This window comes from Chionomys nivalis, chromosome 12 (genome assembly GCF_950005125.1).
Source record: "Chionomys nivalis chromosome 12, mChiNiv1.1, whole genome shotgun sequence".
NCBI classification, from domain to species: Eukaryota; Metazoa; Chordata; class Mammalia; order Rodentia; family Cricetidae; genus Chionomys; species Chionomys nivalis.
The window spans coordinates 72736390-72757989 of NC_080097.1; the positions used below are offsets into that span (position 1 = coordinate 72736390).

General features: G+C 45.4%; 1 protein-coding gene across 1 annotated transcript in view; it reads right to left on the reverse strand.

The window, feature by feature from the left end:
* Nid2 (nidogen 2) overlaps positions 1–21600 on the reverse strand; it is a 65081-nt gene that overhangs the window by 8043 nt on the left and 35438 nt on the right. The window contains exons 7-14 of the mRNA XM_057785975.1: positions 21246–21446; positions 19679–19909; positions 13581–13724; positions 12762–12890; positions 10399–10542; positions 5228–5347; positions 4206–4454; positions 266–487 (exon numbers count right to left, since the gene is read on the reverse strand). Coding sequence (XP_057641958.1) covers positions 266–487; positions 4206–4454; positions 5228–5347; positions 10399–10542; positions 12762–12890; positions 13581–13724; positions 19679–19909; positions 21246–21446 — 1440 coding nt within the window. The remainder of the gene's footprint in view (positions 1–265; positions 488–4205; positions 4455–5227; positions 5348–10398; positions 10543–12761; positions 12891–13580; positions 13725–19678; positions 19910–21245; positions 21447–21600) is intronic.

Here is a 21600-nt window from a genome sequence, read left to right on the forward strand (position 1 = left end):
GGAAGGCCAGAAGCTTACTGGGCCCCAGGGTGACAGTGCTCCTTTCACGCAGGGCTTGAGATCAGTTGTTCTTATAGCAGAAACTGCTTGTGGCAATGCCAACATTAAATCCAGATTGAGATCCTGAGACATTCTGATGACAAATCAACACAGCATATTCTGACTGGTAACCCTTATCCTTCCTACCCTGCCCACCATGGGAAGAAAAAACCCGACAGAAAGCCCCCAGTGGCGCAGAGGGAAGACTAAGCCATTCCATGCTTACATGCAGGCGTGGTGCCTGGTTGTGAGCGTGTGCCCTGCAGTTCTCTGCCGTCCTTGTCCACACACCAACAGAAGTCACTCTTCCCATGGCACTGTAGGGGTATGAAGTGGCCCAGGTCGTCACACTGGGGTACATACTGGTCATCCCTGGGTGTGCCCCCATAGTATTCCAGCAGATTTTCCCTCCAGCGCTCACAGACTGTCCGAGGCCTCTGGGTGGGCTCTAAGATGGGGAAACAAAGCCTTAGATGGCCAACCAAGATCAGCACAACTTCAGGTCCCAATCCCCGATCTCTTGACTTTCTTGGACACGCCCCTGGACACTGGGCCAGGGAAACACACGTGTTCTCAGAAGATCTCTGTGGAAACGCAGAAAAGGAATCCGTGATGTTCCTATCTCCCGAGGCCAGGAGGACTTTCCATGGAGGCCCAGTCACTTCAGAAAATAACAAGGAGACAAGCTCATCACTCAGTCCAGTGGAGATGCACATGGCCCTGGTCTGTGCCCAGGGATCATCTGACGACACAACACTGGAGAGACTCTTTGGAGACTCAATGATGCACATGACACTTAAAAACAATTATTCTTTCCCACTTGTTTCAAGTTCTTGAACCTATTACCACAAGATCCATCTCCAGGCTGGCCTGTGTGTCTAGAAGAAAAGGCTGAAAATCATGCTGTGGAGCTCTCAGTTCCACTGGAAAGTTACATGGAGCGAGAGAGACAGGGTGGTGTACACAATGCAGCAGAGATGACACTGAGCAATCTGAAACTGATTCGTGGACTATCCAGTTTCAAGAAAACCACAGCCATCACATTGCTAGGAGCTATCTCAAAACTGACCCTTTTCTCCAAGCTCCAGCCTGCTGCCACAATGCTGTCCTGTTTTCTCCTGTACCCCTTTCCCCCAAATCCTCCTACCCTCAGACTCTTGGTGCACACCATGATTAAAGAAAGCCCGGCTGGCTTCTGACATATGCCAGTTCCCTGCTAGGCGGCTGCCCCAGGGCCATGGAGGCTCTCCCCTACACATGCGGTTCTATCTACAAAGGCTCCACTTGTTGAAATCACTTGCTCACTGAGCTTGGATTATCCTAAAGGCATTTCTGGTTCTGTCTTAATTCCTGCAATTCAAAGCCTATGGTCCACAGAATCACACAGCCAGTTATCTCCTTGCTATCACCACCTAGATGCACAAACGAACTCTCAGCACAAAGTAAATGCTGAGCTCCTGCTTTTTCCCAAACTGGCTCCCGTGCCTTTAGCTCCACTAAACAGCAACTACATTTTCTATTGCTCAGATACAATCACCAGATTACCTCTTTCTCTCGCACGTCAAGTAAAAAATGTCTCATCAGTTTTACCCTCAAAAGCATTTGACTAGAGGCAGACACAGTGGTGCATGATTTTAATCCTAGCACCCAGGACCCAGGACACAGAGGCAGGTAGATTTCTGTGAGTTGAAGGCCAGCCTGTTCTACATAGTGAGTTCCAGGACAGCCATCGCTACATAGTGAGCCCTGTTTCAAAAATACCCAAACAACAACAAAAACCCATTTTAACTTCTTGCCACTTCTCCTGAGAGTGTCACCCTGGTTACAGACATTTTACACTGGGATCATGGCAACAGTATTCTGGCTGAATTTCCTTTCCCCCCACCCCCAACCAAACTAGTGTACACTCAGTCAGCAGCCACAGGGGCATGCTTAAATCCAGGGGCATCATCTCACACCGGGACCATGGCAACAGCCTTTTATCTGGCTTTTCTGTTCCCATCTTCCCATGCTTTCACACCACCAAACCAGCGTGCACTCAGCCAGCAGCTGCTTAAAACCCAGGGTATCTTAGTATATTCTGTTCAAAACCCTCCAGACACTTCAAAGAACAAAGCTGGATATCAAAACAGGCTGCAAGGGCCCTGTCCTCTGAGAAGGTGGGGATATGCGAATAAAGACCCCAATCTCAAGCTCCACAAGCCCTCTCAAGACTTCCATCTTGGGAAGTGGCTGCCCCCTCAGGCTGTTATAGCCCATGACTCACAGCAAGCAAAGACGATAAAGGCAAGACTCTGATCTGCTCAGCCCTAAGTGTTCCAGGACCAAAGAAGGGGCTGCTACTCTCTCAAACATCCACACTGAACACCCCCAAGAGCCACTCTTGTTTCTGGGACCACCCAACATGCCGACGTGTCTGGGTGGATGCAAACACACATCAAGTCAACTGGGTCTCAGATCACTCACAGATGGGCACCTCTTTCATCTCCTACTGCTTTAAGCAACATTCAACCATGGGCTTACTTCTTCCCTGCTTCTGGTTGGTAAGGATTCAAACAGTCTCAAGTCCAGAGTACACACATGCTAGCCTCTCTCCCACTGACCTCATTATACAAATGAGATTAGTCAGGCCACACAGTGACAAGAAAGAAGTCTGGGCCATGAGAATTCTGCACAAAAGAACGTGGTCCTTATTTTAACATTATTAAAATGTCATTAACATCTCAGCCTGAGTCATTATCCTTAACACATGTTTGTTTTAATCAATTTAATAGAATGCCAAGCCATCCCTCCAAGGCCCCACCTCACCACTGACTTCCAAACAGAGCTGAGGTTTTTGAGAGAAGCCACAGCAGGAACAGGACTTCTCTAAGGCATCTTAGTGTTTAAGGTCTGTAGCCTTGTTCATAAGTAATGGGGCGGGGGGGGGGAGCGGCAAAGAGGATCAATGTGGAGCAATCCGTTACCAATTTACCTGTGTGAATCTTTCAATTTGTTTATTGAGAATTTTGTACAATGTATTTTGATGGTATTCACCCTCTCTCCCCCAACTCTTCCCAGATTCATGCACTAATTTTTATGTACATATTCTTGGAAACACTAAAGCCCTGTTCGTGTTATGAACGTTATAGAATCAAAACTGTTGGAAATTGCCCAACTCTATCTCACACATTAAAGGCTGAGATAAGTGATTTTGTAAATTTTTGTTTTGCCTTGTTTTTGTCTTTTGTTTTGTTTTTCGAGACAGGGTTTCTCTGTCCTGTAGCTTTGGAGGCTGTCCTGTAACTTGCTCTGTACCCCAGGCTGGCTTCAAACTCAGAGATCCTCCTACCTCTGCCTTCTGAGTGCTGGGACTAAACATGCACCCCACTACTGCCTGGCTGATTCTATAGAATTTTTTAGGTTTTATTTATTTATTTTAAAATAACTTTAGAAGTGGCTCTTTAGATACTAACTCCCAGATCAGGAAGTATTTGGGCTAAAGCAGCAGCATGTGTTGCCCACTTGTGAATAATTCAGCAAGGGGCTGGAAAGCTGCCCAGGGTAAGATGCCTGCTGCTCACACTGCCAGTAAGACACTGCCGACCATGCTCCAAAACCTTGGCAGGAAGAAGGCAGATAACAATGGCCATGTTTGCCATGAGCACCTCAGATTGAATGGATGGATTCCTATACTTCCTATGAAGGCAACTGCGCAAAGAAGGGTTTCCCATCACCATGCTCGATCAGCTAGAGAGGGATAGGCATCACTAGGTTAAAGGGAACTCAGTGGATTGTTCTGAGTTTCATACCTATTTTTTCCTGCTAACATTAGCAGTCTTCAGCCTTCCTTTTACAGGAAAGTGACATGGTTACATAGAAAGGAGTAGATAAAATATTATGCTGGCAAAATTCTTTAGCCCTCAAGCCTTTCACAATGGGTCACAGCCTGATGTGAAAATTCAACTTTCACTCCCCTTTCAACAAATGGAATCTAATGCATAAAGGATCCATGTGTGTGCCTATATCTTCCAAGTGTTCGTTGGAGGAAAAAAAAGCTATGAAAACATAGCAGCCAGTCACACCTACGTCTGAGCTGTGTTATAAATCATCCCACTGCCAGAGCCATTCTATTCTTTGACTCCAGACCCTGGCGCAAAGTCTTTCTTCGGGGCAAGTGAACTCACCTGATGGTGGTCCACAGTGAGGAGGGGTGGAGCCAGGTGGAGTCTGGGTGCCAGGGACTTCATGGCCATTCTGGTCCACACACCAGCAGAAGCCAGTGCTGCCGTGGCACTGCAGTGGCATGAAGTTGCCCTGGTCATCACACTGGGGGATGTGGACTCGTGACCCAGGGTAGGCATGCTGTGCCTGGGCATAGCGCTGTTGATGTTCGCAGGGCTTCAGGCTTGAGATGGAATCTTCCGGAACCATGGCTGAGTGAGACAAAAGAGAAATAAGAAATAAATTTCTTATTTCACAACCCATTCATACTTAGCAGTTCACATAAAGTCTTCCATACTGAGAATTTCTTCCCTACAATTGCAAGTTACCATGACATGGAGAAATAGCAAGACACTAAGATTTTAGAGTCTCGAATTCTTATTTTAGCTTTGCTACCATCTACCTAGTTGTTCCTAATTCCCCCCACTCACCCTATACACCCCAGATGAATATAAATGTACGCTAGTCCAGTATGCTCCTCAGCCCTTGGGGGCCAATTACCATCTGGGCAACATGAAGAATAACCATTGACATCTGCCCAACATTCTGGAAACTTCAAAGAGGACAAGTTAACTCCATTCATTTTATGGAACCCAGAGTTTAAGTGTGAGAAGCCCAAGTCAATATAGCCACACTGCTATGTGTTGGCCAAGTTCCCCTAACGCATGCACCACAAGTGTTGACTACTGGCTCATTGTTACATGAGGCTCCTACTTAATAAGCCCCTCAGTAGTTCAAACAACATGTAGCCAAGTGGACTACTAGGTGGTGAGTCAGAGCAGCCACAGAGTGAATGGCAGACTCTAGCAAGCTTGCATACCAATGAGCAGTGAGTGAACATCAGGAGGCTACTAGAAGAATCCAGAGCTTGGAAAATCCCTCCACCAGGCCCCCAAACCAGCTTCCATCAAGAGACGGCTAGGAGGAAAATAAGTGGGAAGGCACAGGGAGATCCCTGCGTTTATGCTGGTTTTCCATCACTTACCGGATGTGCAGTGAAACCCGTCCCCGTGATACCCAGGCTGGCAACGACAAGAGAAGGACCCAGGGGTATTGTAGCAGGTAGCTGCCTCATGACATCTGTTTTCCGCACATTCATCAACATCTGCAGAGGTCAGAGACAGGAGCAGAGAGGTTAGGAAAGGAAGGAAGACCATGACTTCACCACAAACAGCTGTGCGACTACATGGCCCCAGTGCACATGGCTCAACAAGTTACCAACTTTAGAACATCCCTAGAGCTGAGCTAGGAGTAAACATTAACAGAAAGGGGGGAAAAAAGAAAGGAAAAAACACATACTAGCTAGTTTTAGGTCAACTTGACCCAAGCTAGAATCGTCAGAGAGAAAGGAGCTTAAACTGATAAACGGCTTCCGTAAGACCATGCTGTGGGGCATTTTCTTTTCTCCTTTTCTCCCTCTCTCCTGCCCTCCCGCTCTTCCCCTCTCTCCCTCTCTTTGGTTTTTTGAGACAGGGTTTCTCTATAGCTTTGGAGCTTATCCTGGAACTAGGTCTCGTAGATCAGGCTTGCCTGAAACTCACAGAGATCCGCCTGCCTCTGTCTCCCCAGTGCTGGGATTAAAGGCGTGTGCCACCACTGTCCGGCTTGTGGGGCATTTTCTTAATTAGTGATCAGTGGGGGAGGACCCAGCCCATTGTGGGCGGTGCCATCCTTGGGCTGGTGGTCCTGGGTTCTAATAAAGCAGGCTGAGCAAAGCCATGGGGAGCAAGCCAGTAAGCAGTTCCCCTCCATAGTGTCTGCATCAGCTCCTGCCTCCAGGAGCCTGTTTGAACCCTGCTTGAGTTCCTGCCCTCACTAATTCTGATGATGCACTGTTAAATGGAACTCTGGGTAAAATACACCCTTTCCTCCATTCCTCCACACGTTGTTTCTGGTCATGGTGTTTCATCACAGCCACAGTAACTGTAACAAAGACAGAAACAAATCCAGGAGCACGTGCATTAATCAATGAAATGAGTGCTCAGAGTAGAAATGTCCCGCTGTGTACCTCTGGAGCGTCTTTCTGCTACACTGAATCCTAGACATTATTTCCCTTCAACTACTAACCTTTTCATTCATTCCGTCAGTGATGTCACAGACAAAGATAAAGATAGGTAACAATAGTTTTTCCATGTGAGTTTGGCACTAGTTTCCTCTCTGTTCTTGTAGAGATACAGGAATCCGATGAAGCCCCGAACACATTTTCTTTTTAGAAGGACCTCTAATTAGAGATTGTCATACCCAAACTTACTTCTCATTTACTCAAAGAGAAGAATGTTATGAGGACTTCTGAAATAACACAAACCGCTCAGGCCCCTGCACTCAGCACATGCTTCTCTGAGGAGTTCATACTCAAAATTGCCAATTCCTACAGTTTGAGCAAAAGCCAATTAATGTGCCTTTTTATTTTGCTTATTAAAGTTGGCCCATGCAGTCAAGAGCAAGTCACCTCTTCCCCCGCCCCCACACTCAAAAGACCCCCAAGGATCTCTAGCAGTAGGACCGCTAAAGCTGATGCCAGGGGGTGAGGTAAGCTCCGAGACAACAGGAAGTCTTCCAGAGGAAACAAGGGAAAACAAAAACAAAAGGAAATGCGAGTCACAGCCATCGTAACAGCCAGAGTTGTTTTTGATGTGTGATGTGACCAAGCAATGGCATGAAGCCTAGAAAAGAAGGAGCTGTGTCCATGGTGCAACCCATGGCAGGCGCACAGTCAGAGTGAGACTCCGCCAAGCCTTCACGCAGCCCGCATTCTCCAGGGGGTCCTCCCCCAGGTCAGCTGTTTTCTGGGTTGTCAGGCCACTGTGCCTCACACACAGGCACTCTGTTCCCTTGACAGGAATGCCTTATGCTCACCTAGTGAGCAGTATGCTTATCCTCCGAAACCCCCTGCACGCTTAATGAAATCAAGCTTAATTCCACTCCTGGGCAAGCAGCTGATTTTCTGGTTACCTTCACCTCCCAACACTGAGAAAGGAGCTATTTAAAGAGCATCCTAGATAGATAGCCACTACAGAACCATCCTCTTTAGCCTAGTAGCTCATTCTGTCTTTTTAAAGCCCAGCTCCAGGGCACAGCTAAGTAGGGAGCTGGCCGGGGCTAGAGGAACTATAAAACTGACTGTGGAGCCAAAGCTGTAAAAATGAACACCCAGCCAAACTCACCCCAAAAGTATTCCAGTGGGGACAGGAATCCCAATCAAGCAATGGCAAAAAAGGAATTCCCCAAGGTTGGCAAACCTCTGGCATTATTAAAGCCGTGACCAAACCCGAAACAACCACTTTCCCCTGCTCCTCTTTGTGGGTGCCATGGTTATGGCAGACAGGAGCTGTTAGGAATGATCAGTAAGTAGAAAAAAGCCCGGGAAGAAGTTTAATACATCACACCTGTGAATCCCGGGACCTGAAACTGGAGAATTGTAGGATCCCAGAATTGTAATCCAATTCGTTCTTGGAGGGCCAGTCAGCAGCTCCTGGGCCTGAGCTCAGAGTTGGCTTCAGCCTCTCCCTCAGGAGCACAAACACCACCGTGGGGTTTGCAGAAGTCAGAGTTCATTTCCCTGGACAGCAAGTGTTCAGACAGAAGATGGGGAAGGACTTTGGCTTCTTCTCAAGGCAGGAACTCTGTTTTTAATCCCCACTGATAGGAGTATGCTAATAACAATTGACCAGTGGAAGGCTTGTACAGGGGGTTGCCGGAAGACTGGGGACAGGAGGGCTGAGACAGCAGGACAGCCCCTTGTCACAAAGACAACAGAAAAATGGCAACTCATTCTAGCACAATGGACACCTCTACCATTCGTCCACTAAAGTCAAAAACCTGTTAGAAAACCATGTCTGGAACCCCCAGTTTGAAGCTTATGCTTTGGACTTTGAAGTCCCTTCCTGTCTTCATTCTGAATAGAAGCAGCTGGAGGTAAATTCAACCATTGAATGATTGACTTGCTTTCTGACCCAATGATGCCAATTAACCTCTATACTATCCAGAACACTATGCTTTGGTCCATATGCCCTTGCTGTCTCTCTGTTCCCTAACTGTCCAGTCACAAGCAAATGTCTGCTGTTTGTGTCTGTGTGGCATGGTGAGCTTCCCTGGAATCTGTACGTGTAATACACGCCCACACCCTCTTGTGCATGCTTTACCCCACACCTCTGAGCACACACATCCTGACTATAATGTCTGCACCATAACGTTTGCCTCCTGAGCAAAGATAGAACAGACCCTCTCTACCCTGGCTCCCTCAGCTCACACTTGGAACTCCTCACGACAATCTGTTCTTCCTGCAAAGTTACCCACATTCTTAATGACAGCATGCCTGGGAACTACTTAGCTCACACTATTACAAAACTGAAACCACTCCAGAGGAAAGTGGAGAAGACTTCACTCTCTTTGAACCAAAGCCTCCTGCTAGTGACTCAAACCAGACTGAGAACCCAAATCCAAGTGCAGCCTCTCCAGGATGGCTGGTTCTCAACAAATGGTGGCTGGAGGAAAATCCACAAATCCCCTTTTCATCCGATAGAGTAAAAATGTGTGCACTTCACGATCACACAGTTCGCACAACACAGAGCCTCTTGTCAAGGATCTTTCACTCACAGACATAATGAACACTTGAAACACCTCTAAATCAGAATGTATATACATAGCTACCATGCTGTAGTTTTATTCTGCTAGCTACTTTCATGATTAGCATAGACTAACTTGTGTGGAACCTTTAGGAAAATGCCTTCTATCTCAACCCTGGAAGACTACCACACACTACATACAGGCTGTGGTTATGTTAGGGAGTCTCCAAAATGGCTCCCAATGACCCCTGTCTCAGAATATGCATCATCTCGAAGAGTCCTCTCCTTACAGACATGCTCATAACAAATGCAGTAAAACAACACTGCAAGCGTCTCTGAGATGATGACTTCCATCTTGCTGGTAGGCTGTAATGAAGCAAGCTGTTTTGTGACTCAGAACAGCCTTGTCTAATGAGAGGGACACATGACAAGAAACCAAAGGGCACAACATGCTATCATGGAACTGAGGCTGCGTCCAACAGTTCTTGTACCTGTCCATACTGAGTGGCAAAGGTTTCTGGTGACCCTTGTCTTCAGCCCCACTGGGCATCCTATGCCATCGTATCTACATCACACCCACAGGGAGCAGCGGGGCCTTGTGAGGTTATTTAAAGATCAGACCCACACTCAATAGCAGGAATGTCTAGGAACCTGAAGAATGCATCAATATAAAGGTTATTCAGGGAAGTTATATGAACTTCTACATTGTCTCAGTTATTGTAAAAGGAAACAGTGAGAGAATAAAGAATAGAAAGTATTTAAAATGGAAAAAGCCTGCTTTGGAAATAGAAATGTAAACGGCAATCTTTTCTCCATTGCCCCCACATACCTGGGCCTTCTAGGGTAAACGTTCTAGGGCAGCCTTGCAACTTCCTGGGACTTCATTACCTAAACAGCCCCTTCACTCCAAACCCCATTCTATTTTGCCTTCCTGTTGCTGAGAAAAAACACTATGTCCAAAAGTAATTTAGGAAAGAGTTTATTTCACAGCTTACACTTCTAGACTACAATCCATCACTGAGGACAGTCATAGAATCTTACACAGGAGCAGAAGCAGATTCTGGAGATGAATGCTGCTGACTGGTTTGTTCTCGGGCTCGCGATTAGCTAGTTAACTTATACAGTCCAGCAGTAATACCAGTAGACTGACCTAGGTAGTTCCTTGACTGAGGTTCTCTCCTCCCAGATAACTTAACAGGTTAGGACAAGACAGTAAAACTGCCACATATGGTGACACACCCCTAGATCCCTGAGGCACAGGCAGGTGACTCTCTGAGTTCCAGGCTAGCCAGGGCTACACAGACACCAGATCCTGTCTCACCAAGTGTTTTATGAGGGTGGGAGAATGTAGGAAGACACTGTAGCCTGAGTCCCTCCAGTCTACACAAGATCTCAAGCTGGCACCACACTCCAGGACCATGGGTGCTCACCATTCCAGTGCCAGGGATCACCCTTGGGCTCTTTCTGATTCTAAAGATGCCCGCTTTCTTGGCAACTCCAAGGCTGTGTGAGTAACAGGAGGGGAGAGGCTGTGTCTCTATGAGGATGCATACCTAAAGGGAACAGTCAAGACTTACCCACAGGCACTCACCAGAACACTCATGTCCCGTGCCAACGAAGCCTGGCAGACAAGCACAGCTGAATGAACTGCCTCCCTGGTGAATACACCGGGCCTGCCCCTCAGGAGCACAGGTGTGACTACCGTCAAGACAAGGATTGGAAGGTGGGGCGATCACTGAAAAAAAAAAAAAGTGTCCCAAGTACTGAAATGTGTGTGCGTGAGCCTTTCTTTTCCCAGCCCCACCCAAAGACTAACACCTGAGGATCTTAAAGAATGTGGGGGTCTCAGAATCTCAATCTTGGCAAGAGTCCTAGCTTTTTTAAATATTTTTTAAATATGTTTTAAAAAAGAAGAATTCATGTTGAAAGGTGCCCGTCTCATGCAATAGGCCAAAGATCCCACCCAAAATAAATACACCATCTAGGATTCTAAAACACACTAACTTCAGGCTGAATAATTGATTGAAAAGACCTAGAATTCCAAATTTATCCCACTGATGGAGCTAGCTGATAATAGAGAATTACACAATCCAACCTCCAGTAAGATGATTTATATGCGTATTAAGAGTTGAAACGTCCCAAAGAAAATCATATAGTCATCCGCATGGAGAGGGGGAAGTAGACAAGATTCCAGGGCAAAAACTGGGAACTTGCGGGTGAGGTGGCACGGGGCAAAGGGGAAATGGGATGAGAAATATGAGAAGGGGAGGATGGGAGGAGCTCGGAGGATTGGGATGGTTGGGATATAGGAAGGATGGATACGGGAGCAGCGAAGTATATATCCTATCTAAGGGAGCCATCTTAGGGTTGGCAAGAGACTTGACTCTTGAGGGGTTTGCAGGTGTCCAGGAATATGTCCCCAGCTGGTACCTTGGGCAACTAAGGAGAGGGAACCTGAAATGACCCTATCCTATACTGATGAATATCTTGCATATCACCTTAGAACCTTCATCTGGCGATGGATCGAGGTAGAGACAGAGTCTCAATTTGGAGCAACGGTCTGAGCTCTTAAGGTCCAAATGAGGAACAGAAGGAGGGAGAACATGAGCAAAAAATCAGGACCACGAGGGATGCACCCACCCACTGTGACAGTGGAACTGATTTATTGGGAGCCCACCAAGGCCAGCTGGTCTGGGACTGAATAAGCATGGGTTGATTCCGGACTCTCTGAGCATGGCGGTCAATGAAGACTGATGAGAAGCCAAGGACAATGGCACTAGGTTTCGATCCTAATACATGAACTGGCTTTGTGGGAGCTTAGCCTGTTTGGACGCTCACCTTTCTGGACGTAGATAGAAGGACCTTGGTCTTCCCGCAGGGCAGGGAATTTGGACTGCTCTTCAGTATCGAGAGGGAGGGGGAATGGAGTGGGGGGAGGAGAAGAGGAGTGGGGATGGGGGTGGGAAGTGGGGGGAGGGCAATATTTGGGAGGAGGGGAGGGAAATGGGAAATGGGGAGCAGGTGGAAATTTTAATTAAAAAAGAATAAAAATAAATAAATAAGTAAAAAAAAAAAAGAGTTGAAACGTGTTAGTGTGTGTTTGTGCTTAAAATATTAGGCATGACAATAAGTCATTAAAACAGATTCTGGTTGTAGCTTGTAATTCCTCATAGTACTGTGTACACACAACAGATATACATAAGCATGTGTGCATGCATGTATGCACACGTGCACACACACACACACAGAGTTTCTACTAACCATTGCTAGTTTGTCATCTTACTGGAGGTTGGATTGTGTAATTCTCTATTATCAGCTAGCTCCATCAGTGGGATAAATTTGGAATTCTAGGTCTTTTCAATCAATTATTCAGCCTGAAGTTAGTGTGTTTTAGAATCCTAGATGGTGTATTTATTTTGGGTGGGATCTTTGGCCTATTGCATGAGACGGGCACCTTTCAACATGAATTCTTCTTTTTTAAAAAATATTTATTTATTTATTTATTTGTTATGTATACAATATTCTGTCTGTGTGTATGACTGCAGGCCAGAAGAGGGCACCAGACCTCTTTACAGATGGCTGTGAGCCACCATGTGGTTGCTGGAAATTGAACTCAGGACCTATGGAAGAGCAGGCAATGCTCTTAACCACTGAGCCATCTCTCCAGCCCCCTCAACATGAATTCTTTATAGTGCTGAGGTGTTACAAGTCACTGTCTGGGTCTGTAACAAGGCCAGGAATCCCAACTGAGAACATTCTCAATGTAATCTAGCTGGGAAAAACCCAGTGGTAACATACCATCAGTGTAGGACTGAACTGAACTGCAGCAGAGGGTTATATCTTTAAGAAAGACACACAACAAAGCCTCTGGACAGCAAGTAGAGAGACATAAGGGAATCCCAAAGTAGGGTTCAGCATCTTTCTAGTGGAAGGGAGAGAGATCTTGATACTTACAGACACAAGTGTGCTGGTCATCTGCAAACTCATAGCCACTGCGACACTCACATCTGTAACTTCCTGGCATGTTGACACACACGGAATTGGGGCCACAGTGGTGAAAGCCGGTGGCACATTCATTGACATCTAAGAAAAACGAGGACACAAAAGCATGGATGAAACAGAAGGTTCTGGAAACGGAAGACCCGACAACTCAGTGTTCCCACCACGATGATGCTTCAGAGGAACTAATGGCTAACTAATGGAAACCATGGACATGTGAAATGTTGGGTAAAAGTCCAAGTTGCAGTTCATCAGAAATAAGGAAAAACATGTTCAAATCTTTCCAGTTAAGTCATAATAAGATATTTTTTTTCTTTTTCTTTTTTCTTTTCTTTTCTTTTTTTTTTTTGAGACAGGGTTTCTCTGTGTGGTTTTGGAGCCCATCCTGGAACTAGCTCTTGTAGACCAGGCTGGCCTCGAACTCACAGAGATCCATCTGCCTCTGTCTCCCGAGTGCTGGGATTAAAGGCGTGCGCCACCACCACCTGGCCAAGAAGATAATTTTTGACTACTTCAGGAATTCTTTAAAAAGTAAACAATCAATTTTCAAAAGATGATTTCTCTTTATAACCCTAACCGCAAATACCCATCTCCAATCTATCTTTTCTCAAATTTAGCCAGACTCTGCCTCAGTTTTCATATAACTGTGTCTAGATATGCAGAGGTTAAAATCATTGCCTGATAAAGACCACAAATTCTACACATACTTGTCCTTCACAGACATGGTGCTGGAGAGAGCAAGGGGTACGTGACAGAAACAGACATGTCTCTTACCCACACAGCTCCGTCCGTCTCCCTGGAACCCAGGGGTGCACTCACAGGTGTAGTCTACACCTGCCCCTGGGCGGCACTTGGCTGTCGTGTCACAGGTGTGGCTCCCATCATAGCAAGGGCTCACTGGTGCAGGGGCTGAGTCCACTGTGCATGTACAGGAAACAGTAAAGGGGACAGAGTGACTGTCACAGAGAGAATATGAAGAAAAGAAAGGAGACAGGAGTCCTTGCTATGTTAAGAATTCAAAGCCAAGGTGGATTACTTGCATCTCAAGGTTAATTTCAACAGCTTCCTTGTGCCTACTCTGTAGAGCAGGGTTCTGGCTTTCAGTAGGTTTGCCTCCAGGGGAAGAAAGCATCTAGCATCTCCTTGGATTCTCAGGATAACTCTGGGCCACACTGCTGTTCCCATAAGAAAAGTGAGCAAGACAAGGGATAAATTACTTGAATACAGGATCGATCAGCATGTGTGTTGGCAAAGACTCAACCTCCAAATTTCTGGCTCTGCGTTTGTCAAGCTTCCATTTTAAACTCACCATTTCTGTGGGTTAAATCTGACTTAACACCTCACAGGGTTAGAATCTCAATTTTAGCAAGATTCCTGGCTCAAGAATTCATATGTGTGTTACAGTTGAGAAGTGCTAGTGTGTTGGTGTTTCAATTATTAGGCACAACAATAAGTCATCCAAACAGACCTTGGAAAAAGCTTTTATTCCCCCAGATCAACACATGTACTCAACAGATAGACACATACAGTTTCTACTACCGTTGATATTTCATTATCTTACTGAAGATTGGAGCGTTCTATCAGGGGGATAAGTTTGGAATCCTAAGTCTCTTTTAGAAAAGAAATTAAGACTCTATTATTAATGTAAATGTGTGTGTTCATACATGTGAGTATATGTGCATGCCACAGTGCACTTGTCGGAGGATAGCTTCATGGAGTGCGTCCACTCCTTCCACACTTACATGGGTTGCAGGGTAACTCTGGTAACTGAGTTTGTGCAGTGTACTGGTTAGATTTTGTTAACCTAACACAGTCCCAGATCATCTGGGAAGGGGGAACGTCAACTGGTAAAATGCCTTCATCAGACTGGCCTACAGGCAAGTCTGCAAGCCTTTTCTTGATTAATGATTGATGTAAGGAGGCCCAACTGACAGTGGGTGGTACCATCCCTGGGCAGATGGTCCTGGGGTGTACAAGAAAGCAAACTGAGCAGGCCAGGAGGAATAAGCCAGCAAGCGGCACTCCTCTGTGGCCTCTGCTTCAGTTCCTATCTCTGACTCCTGCCTTGAGTTCCTACCCTGACTTCCTTTCACAGACCTATAAAGTGAAGTAAACATTTTCCTCCCCAAATTGCTTTCAGTCATGGTGTTTATCACAGCAATAGAAAGTAAACTGATACATATGACAAACTCCTTTACCCACTGAGTCATCTTGCTGGTCCCTAAAACTTCCTTTGTAAAGATAGAACCAAATAAATAGAAATGGCTTCCCAATGTCTACACTTACTGTATTTTTGGTCCTGTACCTAGCCTTTAACGACTGAGCCATCTCTCCAGTCCCCTATACTTCTTAATCTTGTGGATCCATCTCTAAGTAAGTTGCAGAGAGTGTCATGCAGTCGTCGCTGCCACTTGTCGAGCACCCCCTCCCAGGCACTGGTCTACCTCCAACCCCACTAAATTCACACAAGGACAGGTGCAGACTGCAGACTACAGCAATAGCTATGAAAGCCAAGTAACAAACTCAAGGTTATAGTGAGAAGTGGTAGAGTCGGAATGAGCTAAAAACCCAATCAACCCCAGGCCAGGGTCCATGCCACCCCCACTCTGCTGCAGCTGTCACCAGAGGAACCTCAGAAAGATTTTATCTAAGGCAAAGACACAGCCAACAGGGATGAGGTTCAGATGCAGAGTGACTCCTATTTCCTCAGTGCAAAATCCAAATAAAATTATTTATATCTGCTGGATTTGCTTTTAAACATGCAACATAAAATATTTCCAAAGTTAGTGTTCCCACTGGCAGGCCTGGCCATCTCAAGGAATAGTTCCCTCCTTCCTCTTCAACAGGACAGCTCTTTTTCCCTGCTTGAAGTTTTTCCTTTACATTAGTCTGTGGAACTGTTGACTACTACAATACTCCATGCAAAATATAGTAACTAGGGCCTGTGCCTCTGAAGTCTGTGTCAGAACTCTGCCTCGGTTCTCTCACTGGTAGATGCCAGAATCCTAGCAGTTACAGACACCCCTTAGCAGGACCTCTGCCTGCACTTAGCACCAGGATTCCCTGTCACTTCTCTCTCATTCGTGACTCGCCAGCCACCTTCTACAGCTGGGACTTGTTCAAAAAGTAGTTGCTAGTTGTACCCCGAGTGCTTGTTTCTGCAGCCTGCTTCCAGGGCTGAGCTTCCTCCCAGGCCTTTGTGACTTTGTCTCCCTAGCACTCTCACCTTCCTGCTGCCCAACTTAGATTTTTCTGGTTTTCTTTAACAGTCTGTTGTAAACTGAGGTGCCTTGACCGAGACAGCTCCACTCTCTGGGAAACTCCTCTCATCTACACTAGAAGAAAGAGCGACGTGCATTCTACTGCAGAATTCATTATCAGTTTCCCCGTCAGGACCCGAACATGAGGCTGGCTATGAGTTTGTCCTAGTTCAGCTCAATGCTGGCAGAGGGAAGGGAATCTCTGACAAAAGAGTGGGACAGCTATCCTGGGAATGCCTCCTTCTCGACCTCTTGGCCCAGGGAGGAAAACCCAGCCTTAGTGAGGCAGCGCTCAGTTAACTTGGGCACACAGACAAGGGTTCCTGAAGTCAGTCTCCAGCCAGATTTTAACTAAGAACAGGGTCACATCCTCACTGAAGGCCCCATGAAAGACAAGAACCCCATTCTCCAAACAATCATTTCCTCATATTAAAATACATTCCAAAGGAAATAGTCATCTTCAAAATGCTTTAATTTATAAATGCTAACACTTAACCTTGTTATACAGCAGCCTTTTCCAACATTAAACTTTGACCACAGCATATTCCAGGAAAGATTCAAGTTAGAGTTTATCTTCCTGCTAGGCATTAAATAAAGCAAGAATTTTAGAAGCAGACCAGAGTTGACCGCCACTCTTTTTTTTTGTTTGTTTGTTTGTTTTGTTTTTTGAGACAAGATTTCTCTGTAGCTTTGGTGCCTGTCCCGGAACTAGCACTTGTAGACCAGGCTGGCCTCGAACTCACAGAGATCCGCCTGCCTCTGCCTCCCGAGTGCTGGGATTAAAGGTGTGCGCCACCTGTACTCTTAAACTACTGTACCTACATCAACACAAATATGTCCATAATCACAAGCAATATGGTTAGTAATATAATTTAGAATCCAGTGCAAAGGGAAAATGCAGAACCCGTTATTAAGAAAATTGACAAAAAAAAAAGACAAAAACTTAAAAATCAGCTATTTCAGTGAGCCCCCCTGCACACAGCCACTAAGTGTGGCTTCCAGTAACATCTTGAGAAAACATTCCTAAAACCACTTTATTATTCATAATTTCTAAGTCTGCTGGCTCTCTCCTCTTGTAGTTAAGTCAAGGATATTCTTAAGCCATTCATATTTCACCCACTTAAAGTAGTGGCTCTCTGACACGAGAGCTGGAACCCATTGACTCAATTAGAAAGGGAAGAATGGTTTCCTTAAAGGAGCCATCACTGAACGGCTGAATTCACTGATGTGAATTCAATGGCCCTCTGCCCAAGCATCTCCCCAAGTATCCCTGGAGAGGAAGGATGGCAGCTTGGGTTTGACAACACCACAAACACACTACAAAGAACAGACGACTGTGGCTGGAGGACAGCAAGGGCTGCAGCCTTCTCTTCTTCGCTGGGAATCACACTAATTGGATCTGCACCTTGCAAAACCACACAGTGCCCGCATTGCTGCACCGTTATGTGGCTTAGCATGCCTTCCAGCCTGACAGCTGTCCCTCTTTTTAGAAAAGCCTAAGACTTCAAATGCTCCTATGCAGTGACAGAGGAGGAAGAGGGTTTACTTCTGGTGTCTTGTGTGTGCTTTTCTATTGTTCCACTTCACAAACAATGAATGGTACCTCTGTGGGTAAAACATGGTTCAGTCACAAAAGATTGAACCCCACACTCCCATGAAATCTCAGACTATCCTATGAGGCTTCTGTGAAGCTGACAGAGCCCACATGCTGCAGCTGCATTGTGTGGTACCCAGAGCCAGGGTCTGAGTCCCAGCCTGCTGCTTACCAGCTGCGTTTCTAACTGTTTTACCTCAACACCTCGAGTTTTACATCTATAAAGGGGTGATAACAATACAGTCCTGGTTGAGTAGAAATTGATATGGGGACTAGTCAATTCATGTAAGGTACTAAGGACAACGCATGGCAATATACCCTGCTATTTATTAACTATTATTTGCCTGGGTGAGAAAGAAGCTCATAAAACTAACTAGCAACTGGTACTTTTTGCTGGCTTACGCTGCTTTTGTAAAAAGAGACCCAAAGATAAACTGTTTCCCTAAATGATTCCAAAGGACTCAATGGTATTGGTGGTTCATCCTCTAATACAGTGGTTCTCAACCTTGCTAACACTGTGACCCTTTAATACAGTTCCTCATCTGCTGGTTACCTCCACCCATAATATTATTTCATTGCTACTTCATAATGGTAATTTTGCTCCTGTTACAAACTGTAACGTGAGTACCTGATATGCAGGATATTTGATATGGACCCCTGGGGTGGAGAACTGTACTCTAATGGTCTTGTAGTCTTGAGGCCTCCGTCTGCAAGGGCGGACGTGGTGGGGAGGGGCTGTGTTCCACAGGTGCTTTTCTCTCTCCTTATGAAATACAGTTGGGCTCTTCCTTCTTCATTTGCAGGCTTTCTTCTGGGCCACCAACCAGCTCCCAAATCATGACATGGGAACGCCTATGTCCATGGAATCATGCACTGTGGCTTCTTCCACTTAGCACAATGCTATCAAGTGCAACCCAAGCTGTAGGACGAATGAGTACTTCGTTTCTTTTAACGACTGAGCAGTATTCTATTGTGTGGCTTTAGGACTATTTTGTATGTGTTCACTGGTTGATATTCATCTAGGTTGCATCTACCTGTTGGCTATTTTGAATAATGCTGTTATGTTAGTATTATCATCACTGTCACAAAATACAGAAAGAACAGACTTATTCTAGCTCAGGATTTAGTCTACAGTCTGACTCCGTTGCTTCTGATTGTGGTAAGGGTGACCATGACAGCAGTAGTATGTGGCAGAAGCCACTAACGATTGCGGAAGATAGGACAAGATATAACCCATGAGGTTATGACCCCATGATCTACTTCTTCCAGCTGGTGTCCTTCTCCTAAAGTTTCTGGAACCTTCCAAAATAGCATGGCCATCTGAAGACAAAGCCTTTAGTACATATAAGTTTAGGTCTTACATTTAGGTCTTTGGCCCACTTTGAGCTGGGTTTTGTTTACGCCTGGGGCAAGATAGGGGTCCCACTTCTTCACTCCTTCGCATTTGGAAAGTTGTTTCAACATCACCTGTTTAAAAGACTTATTTTCCTATTGAACTATTTTGATGTCTTTGTCAAAAAAAAAAAAAAAAAATCTGAGGCTGGCTCAGTAGGTAAAGGCCATGCTGAGAAAGTCTGGAAACCTGAGTCCAATCCCCAGAACTCATGTAAAAGCAGAAGAGAATGGATTCCACGAACTTGTTGTGAACACCAATGCATACATGCCACAATACACATACACCTACCCCATTATACACAATAATTACTAAAATTTGTGTTGAACTGACTGCAAACATGAGTATTTAACTTTTAGACTCTCACTTAAATTCCACTGATTTAAATCTCTATTCACAGATCAGGGGAAAAGGCTGACTGGTACCACCCAGCCCCAGGTGCCATACTTTAGTTTCTGACATTTGGCAGGGGCTATGTTCTCAAAGTTCTACACTCGCCTGTCTACACAGGGCCATGCTTTATTGACTTTATATCTGGCACTCATAGAACTTTAATCACACCAAAACTGTTTGATGGCTTCTAAGAAAAGATATGATTTTTGCCCAACAAAAATAAAATACATACCTTCCACAGGGCCAATCTGATTGGTCACAGCAAATCTCAGCACACCCTCATCCTCACTGTATAAAGCAAAAGCCCGGTCCACAGTCAGCTGCTGGGTGGCAGGGATGGCCAAGTGTCTGGGGGCATGCCGGCATGCCTTATAAGTGATGTTCTGGTCTATGTGGTAGGACCATGTTTGGTTGATAGAACCAGAAGTGAGAGAGAAACTTCTGGAACTGGAAGAGGTCACAGCTGTAATGAACATTTTACAAGCAAAATGGTAAACTTTTAAAATACCAAAACCAAAAATGTGCATATTAGAAGTATTTTTTTCTACAGTTTTTCAGCCCATTCCTGAAGCAGGTTACACAGAGAACTTCCTGAATTCTACAGGAAGCTTGGAAGGAAAGACCTAGAACCCCCTTGAACCTGAGTGGAGACAAAGCCATACTGCTGAGGAGGAGAAACAACAACCGCTACACTATGAACAAGCATTATGATGTGCTGGTGTGTTGAAAGCCACCGGTGTGCTGGGCGCTATCTACACACTACCTGCTTTGCTCCTCGTAGCTGTGCAAGACAGGCACTGACAGTGTGTGCAGAGACCACAGAGTTTAGATGAACAGCCCAAGACGCGGGGCTTGGATGTGATAGAACTATCACTCAGTATGTCTCAAGATCTGAGACACATTCCACAAAAGGAATACTCCAAATGCTCTGCACTTTGGTTAGCTGGCAAGACACCAGCAGAGGAAAAAGTTGTTCCTCTCTGGCTGGGAGTCATGCCAGGACTGGCCCCAGAATATTCTGGTCACAGTCAGGGTCTATGCTCTAGACTTTTCCCTGTATCCAACTCTCATGCTGGAAGCTAGGGGCCAGATCAAATTCAAGATGACAAAAGTGACCGCTGGACATCTTGCATGTGGCTAGTACGGCATATAAATGTGTCAGGCTTTTGACATTGTGACACAACACTATCATCTACAAATGTGTTGGACTGTATTTATAGCTAGTTACTCTGGGACAGATGTAGCCTTCAGGCTGCAGGCTGGACACACATACAGCTTATTACACCTTATGAACCTTACCAACTGTGTTAGGCAATCAGAAAAGATGTTTGTATTCTCATGCTAAAAGAGAAGAAAGTAGGCTCTCTGTTGATTTTTTTCTCCATAGACTTTAAATGGCAAATCTAGGATGTGAATAAATTTTGCATTGACTCCAAATTCCAGGTTCGTTTCATAGCACTGTAAAAGCATCTTTGCATTTAGTTTAAAGTAAACTAAAATCATCAGCTGAAACAGTTATAGGACAGTCATGAATCTTAATTGTCAATGCAGTCCATGCCTGAGAGGGTAGTATTTTATCAGTTATTGCCACCAGAAAATAATGTGCAAAGATATTGACATCCTTATGTTCAGGAGTCATTTCTCGGCTTACCTACATGGTGAATACTTTCTAAAAAACAAGAACAAAATTATATCAGTGTCACTTTGTGTTCCAGGACATTCCTGTGTTTTAAGCCTTGTCACTATCTCGTTGAGGCAGACACCATGTCCACTTTACAGCTGTGGAAACTCACACATACCTGAGTCCCCGTGATGATAAAGCTCTCTGTATGGAGCAATGAGAGCTGTGGAATTCGCCGGAATGAAGGGCACTTGACCCTCAATGTTGGTCTTAACGCTCAGATAGTTCTCTGGGTCAAGCCCCTCAGCAGTTTGAGTGATATGAACCCTCTCTTCTCCAGGGTAAAAAGTAACTTCCACCTCATGCACAAAAGTGGCACCTGCAGGGAACAAAAACTCAGCAAATGGGTGACAAGAGGTCTTGTTTAAATAAATCATTCTGAGGATTGGCTGGGGCTTGGGTGGTAGATTACCTCCCTATCGTAGAAGAGGCATGGCTTCAAGCAGCCAGTCACTAGTGTGTATGTCCTCTTC